This window comes from Danio rerio, chromosome 8 (genome assembly GCF_049306965.1).
Source record: "Danio rerio strain Tuebingen ecotype United States chromosome 8, GRCz12tu, whole genome shotgun sequence".
NCBI classification, from domain to species: domain Eukaryota; kingdom Metazoa; phylum Chordata; class Actinopteri; order Cypriniformes; family Danionidae; genus Danio; species Danio rerio.
In genome coordinates, this window is record NC_133183.1 from 57,045,087 (window position 1) to 57,064,211 (window position 19,125).

The 19,125-nt window shown below is 36.2% G+C and overlaps 3 protein-coding genes across 7 annotated transcripts in view; 1 reads left to right on the forward strand and 2 right to left on the reverse strand.

Moving 5' to 3' along the window:
* Positions 1 to 1,386, reverse strand: part of LOC101884100 (uncharacterized) — a 55,583-nt gene extending 54,197 nt beyond the window's left edge. Inside the window, exon 1 of the mRNA XM_009304264.5 lies at positions 1,308 to 1,386. The gene's annotated coding sequence lies outside the window, so the exon portion shown is untranslated. The remainder of the gene's footprint in view (positions 1 to 1,307) is intronic.
* On the reverse strand, positions 1,331 to 13,157 carry pex10 (peroxisomal biogenesis factor 10). Of its 3 annotated transcripts, none has more exons than XM_073909355.1 (7): positions 12,837 to 13,157; positions 10,708 to 10,788; positions 8,574 to 8,962; positions 6,209 to 6,381; positions 3,728 to 3,860; positions 3,558 to 3,634; positions 1,331 to 1,386 (listed from the first exon to the last, which is right to left on the reverse strand). In XM_073909355.1, the coding sequence occupies exons 1-6, from the start codon at positions 12,946 to 12,948 to the stop codon at positions 3,566 to 3,568; spliced, it is 957 nt and encodes a 318-aa protein (XP_073765456.1). In that variant the 5' UTR covers positions 12,949 to 13,157; the 3' UTR covers positions 1,331 to 1,386; positions 3,558 to 3,565.
* plch2a (phospholipase C, eta 2a) overlaps positions 13,158 to 19,125 on the forward strand; it is a 297,121-nt gene continuing 291,153 nt past the window's right edge. For all 3 annotated transcript variants that reach the window (XM_073909056.1, XM_017357540.4, XM_073909047.1), the window contains exons 1-2: positions 13,158 to 13,295; positions 17,872 to 17,940. The gene's annotated coding sequence lies outside the window, so the exon portion shown is untranslated. The remainder of the gene's footprint in view (positions 13,296 to 17,871; positions 17,941 to 19,125) is intronic.

Here is a 19,125-nt window from a genome sequence, read left to right on the forward strand (position 1 = left end):
TTATTAAAGTGGTGCTATTCTGATGCTTTTGATTGGTTTTCCGGTTTGAATTTGCGGCACACCACTTGAACCAATAATGTTAATCCTTTGCCGCTGAAAGCATTAGGTTACTATAACTAATCTGAGAGCTGCCACCACCATGGCGAGTGATAAAAATGCATTTCATTGCTGAAAATGCAAAAATCATTTCACCCTGAAATCTGAGAAGGGCACAAATACTGTACAACAGTTCAGTGCAAAATTTGTTTGCCAGCTATTCGACACCAAAGACTTTATTGTCAAACTTGAGAAAGCATCTTTAGATATGTAACCTAGCCTTTCTTTATTTTATAAAAGCAAATGTTTTTTGTCGTTACCGTGAGTGTTCAGAAATTAAAACAGACCCTTTAATTTCAAATGAAATATATTATGACTCACAAAGTTATCGATTTGTGAATTTCAGGGCACCAACAGACTCCTCTGGCACCATCTGAGGGTGGCACGGTGGCACCATGGGTAGCACTGTAACCTCACTGGGTTAAGGTCACTGGTTCGAGCCTCAGCTGGATCAGTTGGCATTTCTGTGTGGAGTTTGCATGTTCTATACATGCACTATAGGTGAATTGGGTAAGCTAAATTGTCACCAATGTATATGTACAAATAAGTGTATGGGTGTTGCCCAGTTCTGGGTTGTGGCTGGAAGGACATCGGCTGCGTAAACATATGCTGGATAAGTTGGCGGTTCATTCTGCTGTGGCAACCCCTAATTAATAAAGGGACTAATCCGATGAATGTTGCTGTGGGACAATGTGAGAGTCACCTATCAAATATGCAGTTATAGAAATGAGATTGTAAATTATGTATCAAAATATACTGACATGATTGACTTGTTGGCTACTATTGATTATTCTCATACATCTGAACAATGCTAAACTAGTTTCAGTTGCTTTAATGGCTCTGTTTTTTCCTTTAAAAGGGTCACCTGCATTTTAGTAAATCATTATCAGTTATGTGGTTGTCCCACCCCTACACAAAACACATCCCAATGGATATTATTGGTTATGTGCCCCTCCCGCCACAACACACACATCAGAACAGGCAGAGCCAACTCAGATGAACACTTCAGTGAGCTCAACTGCAAATTATATATCAATTATAACACCACATATTAGTGTCAGAAACATTAACAGGGAAAAACAGTCATTTATTGGATTACTCGTAAAAATCATTTCTATTAGTAATGCCATTTATTTATAACACCATTTTCCCCCATCACTGACTGTACATTAAGACACAAGATGTGAAAAAAAAATGTAAATATTCTTCACCTAATTTAATGAATTCTACTGGATTTCCAGGAGATAGTGTGCTGCTTTATTTACTGGTTTATCTGGACAGAAAATCCCCCTGTGAAAGAAAAAAAAGCTGTTTCTTTGTTTACAATAGTGACAATGAGTGCTTATCAAGAACTGCTAAACCCTTTGGTGCAGGATATGACAGCACAGAAAGAGTCTTTAAGTAGACATCCCAGACTATTGCTTCAGACACTGTAGTGTAAACAAAAATAATCACACCACTCTTGTATTTTAGAAAGATTAGTTTTACATTTTTAGGTCTATAAACAGAACCCAATGAACAAAACTTGACGGAAAATGCAGAGTGTCCAATAAAAGCATAAATGAAGTCCAGAATTTCAATCATGAACAAACTTGCTGTTTTATTTGTTGCCATGTAAGATGTGCTAGGTAGATTTGATCAACGGATGTTCTGTAAGAATAAACAATTTTATTTAAGGAATGCTACAATTACCACACTCTAGACATATTTTTGCTGCTTGTTCAAACTACCCATTTAACCCTTGTGTATTGTTCAAATCGACTACTCTTTCGTTATGCTCTGGGCTGTTTTTACCCCATTGACTTCCATTATAAAAGACATTATTTAAGCCTTGGCACCGAATAATCATACATTCTTGATTGTTGGTGGTTTTCTCTGTTAGGACACTGGCTTTAATATGGAGTTCAATGGAGTAAAACAGCAGATTATAGTGTGTGTGTGCATAAATACATTTACTATGTTTACTATGTTCTGAGAGCTCAGTTGCCTATTTGGATTTTTTCTGACATATCAAGGTAAGTGTGCAAATGTGTCTCTCTCTTACACACTAAACTCTATATAACTTCATATAAAAGCCAAAAACTAAGATTTTTTTTTTCACCACAACTGATGATCAGCAACAAAAATACAAATTTTATGTTGCACCAATAGCCTAGTGGTTAAGTGCGCCGACATATAGCACCATGGTGCTCTCGGCGACCTGCGTTGGCTTCCCGGCTCAATGTTCTATGTTGATCCTAACCCTTTCTCTGCTCTGAATGCTTTCCTATCTGTCTCCCACTATCCTATCCCAATAAAAGGTGAAAACCTCCAAATAACAATCATAAAAAAAATAAAAAAAAAAAAAAATATATATATATATATATATATATATATATATATATATATATATATATATATATAATTTACCACATCCCAAAAAAAAACCCAACAACAACGATCAAGAATGCATGATTATTTGGTTTCATGCCTTTGCGATCAAAGCATTTAATTATAATGGAAGTCAATGAGGGCATAAACTGTCCCGAACATAATGAAAGGGTAGTCAATTCGCCCAGAGTGTATTGTTGAGTCTTTGAAAATTCTCAAATTATTTTTCTAAAATCTGCATTAAAATTAGATTTGTCACCTAAAATAATTCCATTATTTAACCCTTGTGTATTGTTCAAATTGACTACCCTTTCATTATGTTCGAGGCTGTTTTTACCCCATTGACTTTCATTATAAAAGACATTATTTAAGCCTAGACACCCAATAATCATACATTCTTGATTGTTGGTGGTTTTCTCCGTTGGGACACAGGTAAAATGTGCAATTTTAACTGTTGTCCATTGGTTGGCACTATTAACCCTGCCACTATCCTGTCCCAATAAAAAGTGAAAACCTCCGAAAAACTAATTATAAAAAAGTATATAATTTACCACTTCCCAAAAGATAAAAACGGCAACAACCAAGAATGCATGATTATTTGGTTTCATGGCTTTGCAAAAATAATTCCATTTGCTAAAACGGAGAGAAAGTTGTGGCCAAATTAAGACACAAAATCACCCCAGAGGGAATGAAAACATCCCCAACAGAACACAGCACACAGTTTTTTTTTAGTTTGAAACAATACAGTTCACAGTGCGTTTTTAGGGACAACTTAAATGTTTTTATATTCAATCAACTTAAAATTGTAAGAAGGATTAAGATGGTGTTATTGATTTGCATTGAGACAACATGAAACAATTGTGTTGAAGAAAATGTGTGCATTTTTTTTTTACAGTAAACATCTGCATAATTACAAAATTAAACATAATTAAAAGAAAATGTATCAGATTGAAATGTGTAAAAGTGTCTTGTTTTGCACAAAACAATACACTTAATAATTCCCAAATCATGAAATCCTTAAATTACTGTCTGTTTTGCAATCCCTGAGAGAATGTGAAAAAGCAACAGAGTCAAATTTCCATCACGATCACCTCAAGGTCTACTTGTAGCTTCTCAAATAAACCAATCTGTGAGGCTGGAATTTCTCTCGACACAGCGGGCATTCATTCTACGATGAAAGAAACCAAGAAAAAAAAAACTGATCAGACATCGGTAATGTTAAACTTCACAGCATCACTTCACAGCTATATGAAGGTCTTGCCTTGGTATTGCACCACTCGGTAATGCACTCCCAGCAGAAAAGATGGCCGCAGGGAGTGCTGGTGGTGTTTCTGCGCTCCTCCAAACACAAGATACAGCGTGAAGTGCGAGACGACGACTGACTGACCTGATGACTGAAGAGAAAAACGGCGAATGAGTAACGAGAGAAAGCATTAAATAACAAACGATTCATTTAAGGACTTCAGAAAAGATGATAAAAAAATACAATGGTCAGTAATTAAAAAAGAAGATGAAAAAAATATAGATTCTGATTGGCTGGAAAATAAAAACACACAATAACAGAAGGAAGAAAAAAATTTGATCATATATACAGTGCATCCGGAAATTATTCATAGCACTTCAGGGAAATTATTTATAGCACTTCACTTTTTCCACATTTGTTTATATTACAGCTTTATTCCAAAATTGATTAAATTCATTTGTTACCTTAAAATTCTACACACAATACCCCATAATGAAAATGAGAAAAAAGAAAAAAGATTTTTTGAAATTGTTGCAAATTTATAAATAAATAAATAAATAAATATATATATATATATATATATATATATATATATATATATATATATATATATATATATATATACAAATCACATGTACATCAGTGTTCACAGCCTTTGCTCAATACTTTGTTGATGCACCTTTGGCAGCAATAACAGCCTCAAGTCTTTTTGGATAAGACGCCACAAGCTTGGCACACCTGTCTTTGGGAATTTTTGCCCATTCCTGTACCTCTCAAGCTCTATCAGGTTGGATAGGAAGCGACAGTGTACAGATATTTGCAGGTCTCTCCAGAGATGCTCAATAGGATTTAGATCTGGGCTCTGGCTGGGCCACTCAAGGACATTCACCAAGTTGTTGTGAAGCCACTCCATTGATATTTTGGCGGTGTGCTTTGGGTCATTGCCCTGCTGGAAGTTGAACCGTCGACCCAGTCTGAAGTCAAGAGCAGGTTTTCATTCAGGATGTACATTGCTGCATTCATCTTTCCCTCTATCCTGACTAGTCTTCCAGTTCCTGCTGCTGTAAAACATCCCCATAGCATGATGCTGCCACCACCATGCTTCACTGTAAGGATGATGTTAGCCTGGTGATGAGCGGTGTCTGGTTTTCTCCGGACGTAACGCCTGGCATTCACTCCATCAAAGACAATATATTAATGTAATTTAAATATATAAAATTTGAATTGATGTTTACTTAAAACTTTAATTAGTTTAGTTTAGTTTGTTTATATAGCACATTTTTTACAACACAACGTTGGCCAAAGTGCTGAACACAATCAATACTAAACATGAAATCTACATCACATAAATAACAATTAAAACATAAGGCAAATCCCTCAACATTAAAAAGGCTCAAATACTAAAGAACAAAGATGGTGTTTCAAACGCTTTTTAAAAACAGGTAGAGTTGGAGCATGTCTAAATTATATTGTTCTGATAAAAGATTTTTTTTTAAAGATTTTGTTAAATAAAAGATTTTTCTAGAGTCATCCACCCTAATTTTGTGGCTCAAAAGTATCGGTTCAGGCACCGGTATCATTTTAAAAGTATCGATTTAGCACCGGTATCGAAAAAAAAAAACGTAAAAAAAAAACGATACCCAACCCTTTCATTGGGTTATCGATCACCTCCCTGATTAAGGCTATTCTCCCCGATCACTCAGCTTAGATGGCCGGCCAGCTCTACGAAGAGTCCTGGTGGTTCCAAACATTTTCCACTTACAGATGATAGAGGCCACTGTGCTCATTGGAACTTTCAGAGAAGCAGAAATTTTTCTGTAACCTTCCCCTGCCTTGTGCCTCGAGACAATCCTTTTTCGGAGGTCTACAGACAATTCCTTTGTCTTCATGCTTGGTTTGTGCTTTGACATGCACTGTCAACCCAGGGACCTGATATAGACAGGTGTATGCCTTTTCAAATCATGTCCAATCAACTGAATTTACCACAGGTGAACTCCAATTAAGCTGCTGCAACATCTCAAGAATGATCAGTGCAAAAAGAATGTACCTGAGCTCAATTTAGAGCTTCACGGCAAAGGCTGTTAATACTTCTGTACATGTGATTTTTTTTTCAGGTTTTTTATTTTAAAATAAATTTGCAACAATTAAAAAAATATTTTTTCACATTGTCATTATGGGGTATTGCGTGTAGAATTTTGAGGAAATAAATTAATTTAATCCATTTTGGAATAAGGCTGTAACTTCAAAAAAATGTGGAAATGCGCTATGAATACTTTCCGTATGCACTGTATATTTGCTTAAGTCCATAACTGAAAAGTATTATCACATTTATCAGTTTTAGTTTGATGTTTTTTTTGTTAACTTAATCGATTTGTTTTGGGACAACATAAATAAATTGTGTGGAACCAAGCATTTTTTACAGTTAATAAAAAAACTGTAGGAATATGAAAGGTTGAATCATCAGACAACATGCAGTGCTTTATGTGCAGAGCTGTACACCTGGGGAGAAGGTTTCTGTGCTGTTTCCATTCATGCCGAGCTCTTTGTCGTTGCCTGAGGTTGTTGAACTGCAGTGTGAGAGTGATGGCCAGCTGGAGAACAGACAGGCCACCCAGCAGACGGTAACTGTGACTGATCCTGGGGTCATCGCCGGACGCATTTCCCACTCTTAGCTAAACAAAACATACTCACAGTTACGCAGAGTAGACAATTTAAATCTCTAAACCAGTGGTTCTCAAACTTTTTTCACCAAGTACCACCTCAGAAAAAATTGTCTCTCCAACTACCACCATAATAAACAGTTGGCCAAATTAAGCATCTACAGCACAGCACGGTTCGAAGACGAGGCAGAGTCATATTCATTCAACAAAATCATATTCCGTACAAAATTTGAAGCTGATCAGTCGGTTCTTGTCACGTGACTCGAGGTGCAGCATCCTGAAAAAGTTAAGATGTTTTCAACTGGGGACCCCTGGAATATGTAAGCGCGTCGTGCTGCAGTTCTTACTAATTTTGCTAGCCTGTGGGTTAAATTTTGGCACTCAAGTGACCGAGATGTAACAAGAGAATATGGTCATTTTTCAAAATAAATAATCGTTCAGACTAAGACTATAAATAAAAGGAAAATAATTAATGATTTTTATGTGCGACCGCTTACCAACTGATCTATAGACCGGTGCCGGTCTGTGGCTCAAGGGTTTGAGACCACTGCACTCTGCAAGCACCACGCACCTCTTTCTCTAGTTCTGCACCAAATTGAATAGATTTTTTAGCAGCTGATGACGCGATGCACTAAAGTAAACATTTTGTGCAAATTTTCTTTTATAATTGTACTGACATGCTGCTGTCAAAAAAAGTAAAGACACTAAAATCGTAAAAAGACTATGAAGACGGTAAAATCGTAAAAAGACGATAAAGTAAATATGGTAAAATCATAAAAAGACAAAACAGACGGTAAAATCATAAAAAGACGATAAAGTAAAGACGATAAAATCGTAAAAAAAAGATAAAGACGGTAAAATCGTAAAAAGACAAAGTAAAGACCATAAAATCATAAAAAGATGATAAAGACGGTAAAATCGTAAAAAGATGATAAAGTAAAGACGATAAAATAGTAAAAAGACGATAAAGATGGTAAAATCGTAAAAAGACAATAAAGTAAAGACGATAAAATCATAAAAAGATGATGAAGACGGTAAAATTGTAAAAAGACGATAAAGTAAAGACAATAAAATTGTAAAAAAAAAGATAAAGACGGTAAAATCGTAAAAAGATGATAAAGTAAAGACGATAAAATCGTAAAAAGACGATAAAGACAGTAAAATCATAAAAAGACGATAAAGTAAAGACGGTAAAATCCTAAAAAGACAATAAAGACGATAAAATTGTAAAAAGACGATAAAAACAGTAAAATCCTAAAAATACGATAAAGTAAAGACAATAAAATTCTAAAAACACAGTAAAATCGTTAAAAGACTATACAGTAAAAACGGTAAAATCTTAAAAAGAAAGTAAAAACAGTAAAAAAATTATATATATATATATATATATATATATAAATATATTCAATGACATATATATTCAAAATATCTTTTTTGCACTAAATAACTAACACAAATCTCACAGATCGCAACCAATCAGATAATAAAAATTTAAAACTTGGATATTTTTTTTTTCGTGTGAATAAATCATACCTTCAACCAGAGGTTGATTGTCATGTCTGATGCTAAGGCTAGTTATTTACCTTAAAAGATATTAACTATTCAAATATCTTGCTTCCACATTACAATAATTAAGGTAAAATAACACACTTTAAAGTGATAGTTTACCCAGATTTGCTCACTATTTTCTCACCCTGAAGTGGTTTCTTTCTACTTTTGAACACAAATGAAGACATTTTAAAGAAAGCTGCAAAGCTGTAAGCACTGACTTTCGTAGCATTTGTTTTTCTTCTATTGAAGTCAATGGTTGCAGGTTTCCAACATTCTTCAAAATATTGCAGAATGGACTTTAACCAATTTTTTTTATTTACCCGTGGTTGATGGTGATGTCTGAGGCTAAAGCTAGTTATTTATCTTAATGGACATTAACTATTCAAATATCTTACACATTGGAAATCTGTAACTCTTTACTTGCATAGCATTTTTTTCCTATTATGGAAGTCAATAGTTACAGGTTTCCAACATTTTTTCAAAATATCTCTCTTGTGTTCAACAGAGAAAACTCAAATAGTCTTGGAACAAGTAAATAAAGAAAAAATGTAAATTTTTGGGTGAACTGTCCCTTTAATACAGCATGTGAGATAATAAATTATTATCTTACTCCCCGGTTGAAAAATTTGAATAATAAAAGAACAGACACTTACATAACGAACACCTGCAGCTCTTTTAGCAATGTGGTAAAAGGCTCCAGTGGTGTAAAAGAGCGCCACATGTAGCCTGTACAGCAGTGTGATTCCCTGCTGCAGGGCAAACACAAGCGGAATCAAAGACTTCCTCTGAGACTCCGTAAGCAGCCCCACAGCTCTCTGGATCCAGAACCGCATGTGTGATAACGGGTTCCAGGTTCTGCGTGTGTTCTGAGGTGCTTCAGCTTCCAGCTCATTCTCAACACAGATTAAGACCTTGTCTAAAAGATAAGGCACAAACGTGTGAAAGCAGATAAGTGCCGTCCGGCGGATTCGTGAAGGGATTCGCCTTTTGCTTGGGTCCACCTGGATGATGCTGACGTACTCCTCACCCAGAGTCTGATATCCTGAATGAAACGGACAACAATATAGATGCTATTAGGAGAGCACGATATTGTAAAAACTGTTGTTATTCTGCAATATCCAGTGCTCAACATAAATGAGTACACCCCATATTGAAAATGCATATTTTTATCAATTTCTCAGTTAATCTAGAGTACATCCGGAAAGTATCATAGCGCTTCACTTTTTCCACATTTTTTGTTACAGCCTTATTCCAAAATGGATTAAATTTATTTATTTTCTCAAAGTTCTACACACAATATCCCATAATGACAATGTGAAAAAAAGGAAATTGAAATTGTTGCACATTTATTAAAAATAAAAAACTTGAAAAATCTCATGTACATCAGTATTCACAGCCTTTGCTCAATACTTTGCTGATGCACCTTTGCCAGAAATTACAGCCTCAAGTATTTTTGAATATGATGCCACAAGCTTGGCACACCTGTCTTTGGGAATTTTTGCCCATTCCTCTTTGCAGTACCTCTTAAGCTCTATCAGGTTGGATGGGAAGCAACGGTGTACAGCCCTTTTCAGATCTCTCCATAAACGTACAATAGGATTTGGGTCTGGACTCTGGCTGGGCCACCCAAAAACAATCACTGAGTTGTTGTGAAGTGACTCCATTGATACTTTGGCGGTGTGCTTTGGGTCATTGTCCTGCTGGAAGATAAACTATCACCCCAGTCAAGAGCACTCTGAAGCAGGTTTTCATTCAGGATGTCTCTGTACATTGCTGCATTCATCTTTCCCTCTAACCTGACTGGTCTTCCAGTTCCTGCTGCTGAAAAACATCCCCACAGCATGATGCTGCCACCACCATGCTTCACTGTAGGGATGGTGTTAGCCTGGTGATGAGCGGTGCCTGGTTTTCTCCAAACGTAACACCTGGCATTCACTCCAAAGAGTTCAATTTTAGTCTCATCAGACCAGAGAATATTGTTTCTTATAGTTTGAGAGTCCTTCAGATGCCTTTTGGCAAATTCCAGGCAGGGAGTGGTTTCCATCTGGCCACTCTATCATACAGGTCTGATTGGTGGATTGCTGCACAGATAGTTGTCCTTCTGTAAGGTTCTCCTCTCTCCACAGAAGAACGCTGGAGCTCAGACAGAGTGACCATCGGGTTATTGATCACCTCCCTGACTAAGGCTCTTCTCCCCTGATCACTTAGCTTAGATGGCCGGCCAGCTCTAAGAAGAGTCCTGGTGGTTCCAAACTTCTTCCACTTACGGATGATGGGAGGCCACTGTGCTCATTGGAACTTTCAGAGAAGCAGAAATTTTTCTGTAACCTTCCCCTGCCTTCTGCCTTGAGACAATTCTTTTTCGGAGGTCTACAGATAATTCCTTTATCTTCAGCTTGGTTTGTGCTTTGACATGCACTGTCAACCCTGGGACCTTATATAGACAGGTGTATGCCTTTTCAAATCAAGTCCAATCAACTGAATTTATCACAGGTGAACTCCAATTAAGCTGCTGAAACATCTCAAGAATGATCAGTGCAAAAAGAATGTACCTGAGCTTATTTTGGCGCTTCACAGCTGTGAATACTTCTGTACATGTGATTTTTCAGGGTTTTTATCTGTGATAAATTTGCAACAATTTAAAAAACTATTTTTTCACATTTCCATTATGGGGTATTGTGTGTAGAATCGAGGAAATACATGAATTTAATCCATTTTGGAATAAGGCTGTAACATACAAAACAATACAATGCAAAACAACAATTAAAAAATCACAACTTACAGTACCTGATAAAGTTGTTAGGATATAGTAGGTCAGATCAGATAATAATTCAATTTCCTTTCTCCACTGAAGCCAACGTCTGGAACCTTGAGGAAACAAAAAAGGAAAGGTTTGAAGAAATAGCTCTTTAAAAAAAAAATGGTGACTGAAGGGATAGTTGCCCCAAAATAAAAATGTACTCACTATATAGACTACCTGACAAAAGTCTTGTTGCCTATCCAAGTTTTGAGAACTACAAGTGATAACTAGACTTCTAGTTGATCATTTGGTATCAGAAGTGGCTAATATGAAAGGCAAAGGCCTCTAGATTACACTTATTTTACCAAAATAAAATATGATCATGCCTTGATTTTTAATGATTTAATTAGGACAGTAAGGTCTGACTTTGCTTAGACAAAAGTCCTGTCACTTAACAGATAGTGTAAGTAGTGTACAGTATAAAATTTAAAGTCATGGTGCAGTGGAAAATGAATTAATATTGTGTTTGCGCCTACACAAATCATCTTCATGCCATGGATGAGCTGAAGTATTCAAAACTTATGATGGTAGTATAAAGCTGACGATTTCTAGTTCTGGGTAGCAGCTGGAAGGACATCCGCTGCGATCATTACGCTGTGGTGCCCTCTGGCAAATAAGAAACTAAGCCAAAAGAAAATAAATGAATGAATGAAGTAAGCATTTTAGTGTAGTTTTAGTACTATTTTTATTATTATTTTTATTATTATTATTAATGTTTTGGCATGGGTTTTCTCCAGGAGCGCCGGTTTCCCCCAGTCCAAAAATATGCGCTATAGGTGAATTGAATAAGCTAAATACCCCACTTTGTGAGAAAGAGTGTGTATGGGTGTTTCCCAGTGTTGGATTGCAGCTTGAAGGCAATCCGCTGCATAAAATCATATGCTGGATAAGTTGGTGATTCATTCTGCTGTAGCAACCCCTGATTAATAAAGGGACTAAGCCAAAAAGAAAATGAATGAATGAATGAATTACTACACTTTAAAATAAAAAAATACATTAATAAGGTACAAAAACTCTTTACTCCCAATATGACCTCTAAATGGCAAACTAATTAATCATGCATTTATTGAGGTCAAAACAGATGTAATTGAGGTAAAATTGGTTTTATATTCACATATTCATTCACTGACAACTTGTAACATGCTCCCTATATTGTTTATCATGGTACTTTAAATATTCGGTCCAAAATTACATACAAGTATGACTTCAAAACAACATTAGCACTATTTATTTGCCTGTCAACAATGTTGTACTTTATTACTCATTGACTGCAAATATGATTTCTAAACATAGAAATAGCAAATAATAATTTTCTGAAATTATATTATTAAGAAAAAAGTCTGAATGTGCCACTAAAAAAAAAGCAACTTTGCCTCAATAGTGTCCAGATACTAAAAAGACCCTAAAGACTTACTCTGTGGTCCAGGGTCACATTTACTGTTTATTGAAACTTTACTGTCAAAGTCGGTCACCTAATATCATGGTTATAATATCAAATTAACAAATAAACATCCAATTTTATGCTACTCTTTCCAAGTGCACACATACCAGCGATTCAAAACAGAAGTAATTGACATACATTTGGTTTAATATTCACACATTTGTTCATTTTTGAACAGTTGGAAGGTCTCTATATTATACTTTAAATATATTAAGGTAAAGTTGGTTTAATAGTCACATATTCATTCATTGACAACTTGTCGCATGCTTCCTATATTGTTTACCATGGTACTTTGAATATTCAGTCCACAAATCACATGCAAGTATGACTTCAAAACAACATTAGCACTATATATTTGATTGTCAACAATGTTGTACTTACTATATAGAATACAATGTTGACCCTAAAGACACATTCTGTGGTCGATTGGGTCACATTTACTGTTTATTGAAACTTTACTGTCAAAGTTGGTCACCTAATACCATAGTTATAATATCAAATTAAGAAATAAACATCCAAATTTGTGATACTCTTTCCAAGTGCACATGGTCCAGCGAGTCAAAACAGATGTAACTTTAATTGCTAGCTAAACAATAAGCCAGAGACCATAAATACAAAATTTTGCCCTATAACCAACTTGAAAACATAATATTAGTGTGCCTGGGAGTGTTTTACCAGCAAAGGTGTGGAAGAGCTCATTGGCGTTGTTTGTCAGGTTGTTCTGGTAGTATTCATCCTTCTGACAGGAGCGGATCAGCTGCGGCTGGTTCGCAGGAACAAGAGGCATCGCTCCGTTCGTAAAACTTTCAACAGCTCCTTAGAGGGCACGTGTATGTGCTAGCAGTTTATGTTTTTCATTTTGCAAAATATGGAAGACGGTTGTTGTTAAAATGAACGTTATTAGACTAGCTCACTCTCATAACTGTGCACGCTTCTATCTCTTCCGTGTTTAGTCACGTGACGCTCTCAAGAGCCCTCGATTGGCCGGTTGGTGACAGGCGCTTAGTGACCAGAGATCGAGTTTTCCTGTCACGAACTGGCAAAATCACGGTGTAATTGTTAAAAGTGACTCTAAGAAAAATACAAAAGAGTGCTTGCTTCAAAGGATGATTTTTCTATGGGCTGAAACTTGACGTGAGTCTATAATGATCTGTTCAATTGTCCGATCCATTCCATTTATTTTAGGTTTATTTAAAAAAAAAAAACTATTTCTTTATGTGAATTTCAAACTAAAACATTTTCCTTCATTTGTAAAGTACACATTTTTAACCGTATTGATGTTCTTAGCTCACATTGCTAGTTGGGGAACAATTCGTCTGTGCAAAAATAGTTTATCCTTGTAATCTTAAAATTGACAATCTGAAAATGCACTTCCTGTTTGTTAATATTCATGAATAAATGTTTATTAATATGTTTATAGGAAATGAGTGCTAATGTAACAACTTACCTCAAATCTCCTCTGGCAAAAAATGGATTCACTTTTTTCTTAATATTCACCTTTTTTATTTGACCAATACCTGTCGTGTGTACGCTGCAGCTCATTAAAAATTATTGAGTATTTAAAACAAAACAATTGAGTATTTTTTTTTTTACTTACAGTTTTTTTTTTTTTTTATTTACTCATTCAAAATTGCTTGTTCGTTCCAGAGCGCAACGGTTGGCATAGCAATGTGATACTTCATGTTTCCTTTTCTCTGCCAGTCCTATGAATATATTTAGCGTTTCTCATAGGCTGCGTCCGAAACAAAGATTATAGAATACACAAGACATGTCACTAGTATACTTTTAAATGGGGAAAATTGTAACTATTAATATGGCTAATAAAGCCATGCCTTCTAGTACAGCAGCCAATCAGCGATCACGATATGGCTAATAAAGCTGCCTTCTAATACAGGAGCCAATCAGCGATCGCTATTCACCTTATTCTCAGCTGTCGAGCGGGCGCTGCCATTTGAATTCTTTTTGTCTCGCGACTTCCGGTCACATTCACTTCCATTCATTTTTTGACGTTAACAACTGCTCGTTACGCTGCTTGATGTTGCAATTTAATATTTTCTTATTATATTATGCTACTTGGTCTGTGTAGTCATGCAAACATTTGTTTGTTGAGCAAGTAGTTCGGCCATTTTCTGCCGTTTATTATTCCTAGTCATTTCTCCCATAGGCGACTGAATCGGAAGTTCTAAGACAATCGCGAAAACAGGCGCACTTCCGCATTTTAGAATAAGGTCAATAGAATGACAATTCTCCAGAGGAAGGGCTCAGACCAGACCTGAGTTTCTGCAGATTCTATGTTATACGAACATTTAGAAATTAAACTAAATATACAGTTGTTTATTAGTTTTATTGGTTATTCGTTGTTCCGCAAGCAGTTTTGGTGAATTTGATGTTTTCCCATTCAAACAGAATGCGCAATTATACTACCCCAGAGGCGTTTTAAAGATGGCCGCCAAGTGAAATGACTTGCCTTAAAGGGACTTTAGTCCGAAACCGCATACTTCCATACTATATAGTACGCTAAAATCAGTATGCGAGCTGAGTAGTATGTCCGAATTCATAGAATTCGAAAATCAGTATGTGAGAAGTACCCGGATGACTTACTACTTCCGGTGAGATTCTAACGTGCGCATCCTATGCACTATGCGCTATCTCATGATGCCCCGCGAGAGAGTTCATTAATGGGATGACGCAACTGACGCAGGTAGGTCACGTGACCATGCCAAAATGGCTGTTGTAGTACTTCCAAGTTCCATTCATACTGCTCATATTCATACTGTATAGAACGCACTTTTCTAACGGTCGGCTAGAACATTCAAATTCAAATGCAATACCTACAGAGTAGTAGGTGATTTCGGGTTGTCTAATAGGCAGGGCAGGATTAACATAAGGGCTAGGTGGGGCTGAAGCTAATGAATTAATTTGCGCTATGATGCGGGAAACGCCTCTTTGCGTTATGCTTTCTCTCGTTGATAATGTGAAGTATTTCTTATGGTTCGCTGCTGTTAAAAAATAATGACGCCTGTGCTAAACTGAGACTTGTTAGCCCTGTTTTAGGGCCTACTCACACTATGCCATCCGTACCGTGCCCAGGCCCGTTTCCCGGATCGTTTGAGAAGTGTGAGTGCGCTGAATCCGGCTCAAGCACGGTTCACTTGGCCGGCCCTGGCCCGGTTGGAAGAGGTGTGCCTGAGTGCGGTTCACTTGGGCTTTGGCGCAGTACGCTTGTGTGTGAGTGCAAAACGCGCCAAAGCCCGAAACTGAAAGCGAGACGTGACTTTTATAATCTGGTTCATATGGATTTATTAATCATTCTTACTTATCAGTGAACACAAACTACCATAGTTTATTAAAGACGAGAACTCCTCACAGCACGACAGCTGCGCGGCTTCAGCAGACCTCCTCATTCCTGCAGCACGAGAGCTTTATGACTGTTTATGAGTGCCAAAAGGGGCGGATCTGTTCTGTGAAATATCTGCCTGCGTGTCACCGCATCTCTAAGGACTGTTTGGCGAAATATTTGACTGCATGTCACTGCATATCAAACGACTGAAACGATATAACTAGAGAAATCTCCACTGTGCTGCTGAGTGAGAGTGCTTCTCACTGAACAGCACAGCAGCGATGACGTAAGCGTGCAGAGTTTGATGGTGGTGTGAGTGGGAGACGGGAGGGGGGACAAGCGTGCTTTGGCCCGGTTTGAGGCAACTGTACCTAGTGTGAGTACGGCCTTAGTCACCTATAAGGGTGATCAGATTTGCTAATTTTCCCAGGACAGTTCCTTATTTTAGTATTACCGCGAGAACTGTCCAGTCAAAGGTAGGCTAACCAAGCTCGTCATAGAACAAAAAATAAAATTCAAACAGTCTTCATCATTGATTAACTTGTACATGTAGTAACAGAAGCTGGGATAGGTAGAAGCATGCTGAATGGACTCATAATTGAAGCGCTGTCTCTGCCACACGGTGGTTACAGGTGGTTAAAGCTGTTGTCAAAATTTCCATTGTTGCGGAGTATCTATCTCAAGTAAATACACTCGGTTATGCTTTAAGTCTAACTGAACTAGCAAGAAAAAGAACTTTTTTGTACGAACGTTTTCTTTGCCCCTTTTATGAAAACAGCAGTAATAATATTGAGCATGGAAATATTGGCACTGGCTTTTATTAGAGAATATATCTGATGCAAATAAATCAAATAAAAAAAGATGCTAGCCTTCTGTAACTCAAGACCACAATATTTTGGATATTAGAAGCATGGATTTTAAAGATATCCTATCATTAGGGATTTGCCAATGTGTAAAACTAATAGACTGAAGCTCTCGTTTGTTCCTACCTCGATAAAACTGTTGAACTCTACCAATAACACTGTTCCAGTAGTATGTTAGCACTTGACTGCGTTCTGTGTTTTATATATTTATACTTATATACGGTCTGATTCTGTAAACAATGTATGTTCTTAACTGTTTGTTCTTAATTGTTTTGTTTTATTTATTTTTACTGTCTATTTAGAGCAATGTTTTAGCACCTTTTTGCCCAAGACAAATTTCCTCTGGGACAAATAAAGTCTATCCTATCCTATCCCATCCTATCCTATCCTATCCTATCCTATCCTATTTATGGTCCGCTAAAGTTCTAAAGAACCTTTTTTTAAAGGTCAACCCCTATTCAAAATATTAATTATAAAGCACTACATATGCAAGTACATATGCAAGTATTGCAAATGTTTTTTTCTTTTGCTGACTTTTGCAGCCTGTTTGATCTTAAATGATCATATTATGTCATTGCTTAATTTTGTATAGCCTACCTGCAGACCAGGAATTATAATGCTTTGACTTATTGTTTAATATCATTTACAAGCACAGTAGCTGCTGTATGGGCTATTTCTGTCCGCTCGCATCCCGTCCCTTTGCGCCCCCTAGCGGCTCATTCACAAACTGCGGTTATACACTAAAAACAGAGCGGCACCTATTTCAAACGGCGGCGGTACATGCTGCGGCGTTAATAGCCACTTTGAACTCTCACCTACTGTACAGTATTATAATAAAATTAAAAAATAATAGTCAACCACTAAAAACACTTTAGCAACCGCCTAGCGACTACTTAGCAACAGCTCAGAACACTATATCCACCGCCTAGCAAGAGACATGCCAATCCATACTAGAAACATGCTAACATATATGTAGTTATTTATCTATACCAACTGTTTCAAACGTCTTAAAAGCTACTTCAATTAGTTAAACTTTAAAAATACTTCACACTTTCAGATTAGGCTTTCTCAAGCCACCATAAAGCTTGTCTACGAACTTTACTCTTAGTTAACATTGTCATTGTCCACCATTGTCATAGTCAAGCAATTAGTATATTTGTCTCAGTTTTCAAATGCTCCATCCTTTTTTAACCACTTTCCTCTCATTAGAGCTCTCTGTTTAGCAACACAGCTCCTTTTACAAGGTTGTAAAACCTGTTTCTTTGTTACTCTAATGTGCTTAGATCAATCCCGACCATTAAAATTCAAAACACACACAGTCAGCATCTTTATTCAGCTCTTTCCCAAGGCGGATCACGAAAGCCATATTAAGGTCAGATTGTAGTTTTCTGTGGATTCTTGCGGGGCTGTTTACTCGCAGTGGCAGTCAAGGAAACACCCATGCTGTTTACGTTTGAGCGAGGGATGGTTTTCTTCCTCATTGAGACTCGCATGTGATTTCTTGCAGGCAGAGACGAGGTTGTGCTGAGGGCAGATGAGGAGAGCTGAACGCAGACGGAGCAGCTGGCCGTCTGAGGTAAGATAATATGAATAATTGAGAGTGGTTGGTAAATACAAGAGCACAAAGATGTTCTTTTTGCAAATGCAAAGACTTGCAGAGACTTGGATACGCTTTAGCTTTTAGCCAGTGGATGGCAACTGGAACTTTCAAAGTCCTGCAAAGAACTTTTCTATCTTATTACATTTTTATCCCTACATTTGGTAAATTAGTCTTTTGAAACACTCAAAAATTACCTTTGCTACTTGTTTAAACTACTTATTGAATATGGGTCGACCAACACAATTCTTACTAATATAAAGTTTATTTTTGAGACAACTTAATTGTTTTATGTTAAACCTTTGTAAAAATGTTTAAGTTAATTGATTTTAATTAATTTATTATTATTTAATATTTTTTCTTGAACTAAACTTAAACTCTTAAACTCCAGTCACAATTTTTACCAACAGCTCTAATGTGAAAAACAAACAAACAAAACCTAATAATAATAATAATAATAATAATAATAATAATAATAATAATAATAAATAAAATAGTTTTATTACACACACACACACACACACACACACACACACACACACACACACACACACACACACACACACACACACACACACCTGTACATATACAGTTCAAGTCAGAATTATTAGCCCCCCTGTTTATTTTTTCCCCAATTTCTCTTTAAAGAAAAGAGATTTTTTTCAACACATTTCTAAACATAATAGTTTTAATAACTTATTTCAAATACCTGATTTTTTTTTTTTTATCATTGCCATAACAAACCCTACTATACAGCTTAAAGTGACATTTAAAGACTTAACTAGGTTAATTAGGTTAACTAGGCAGGTTAGGGTACTTAGGCAAGTTAATGTATAACTATGATTTGTTCAGTAGAGTATCGAAAAAAACTTAATGAGGCTAATAATTTTGACCTTGAAATATCTTTTTAAAAACTGCTTTTATTCTAGCCAAAATAAAATAAATAAGTCTTTCTCTAGAAGAAAAAAAAATATGATCAGACATACTGTGAAAATTTCCTTGCTCTGTTAAACATCATTTGGAAAATATTTAAAAAAAAAAAAAAAAAATATATATATATATATATATATATATATATATATATATATATGTATGTATGTATGTATGTATGTGTGTGTGTGTGTTTGTGTGTGCAAAATGGCTGTATATTGGCACTGGTGGGGA

Bases quoted from the DNA above. Each gene is read 5' to 3' on its own strand.
- pex10 (XM_073909355.1), bottom strand. From the start codon at position 12,948: ATGCCTCTTGTTCCTGCGAACCAGCCGCAGCTGATCCGCTCCTGTCAG. The intron at 6,382-8,573 runs GTAAGTGTCTGT...TGTTTTGTTTAG, and splicing joins GAGCTGCAGGTGTTCGTTAT to CTAAGAGTGGGAAATGCGTC. The intron at 3,861-6,208 runs GTGTACAGCTCT...TTTTCTCTTCAG, and splicing joins CACAGAAACCTTCTCCCCAG to TCATCAGGTCAGTCAGTCGT.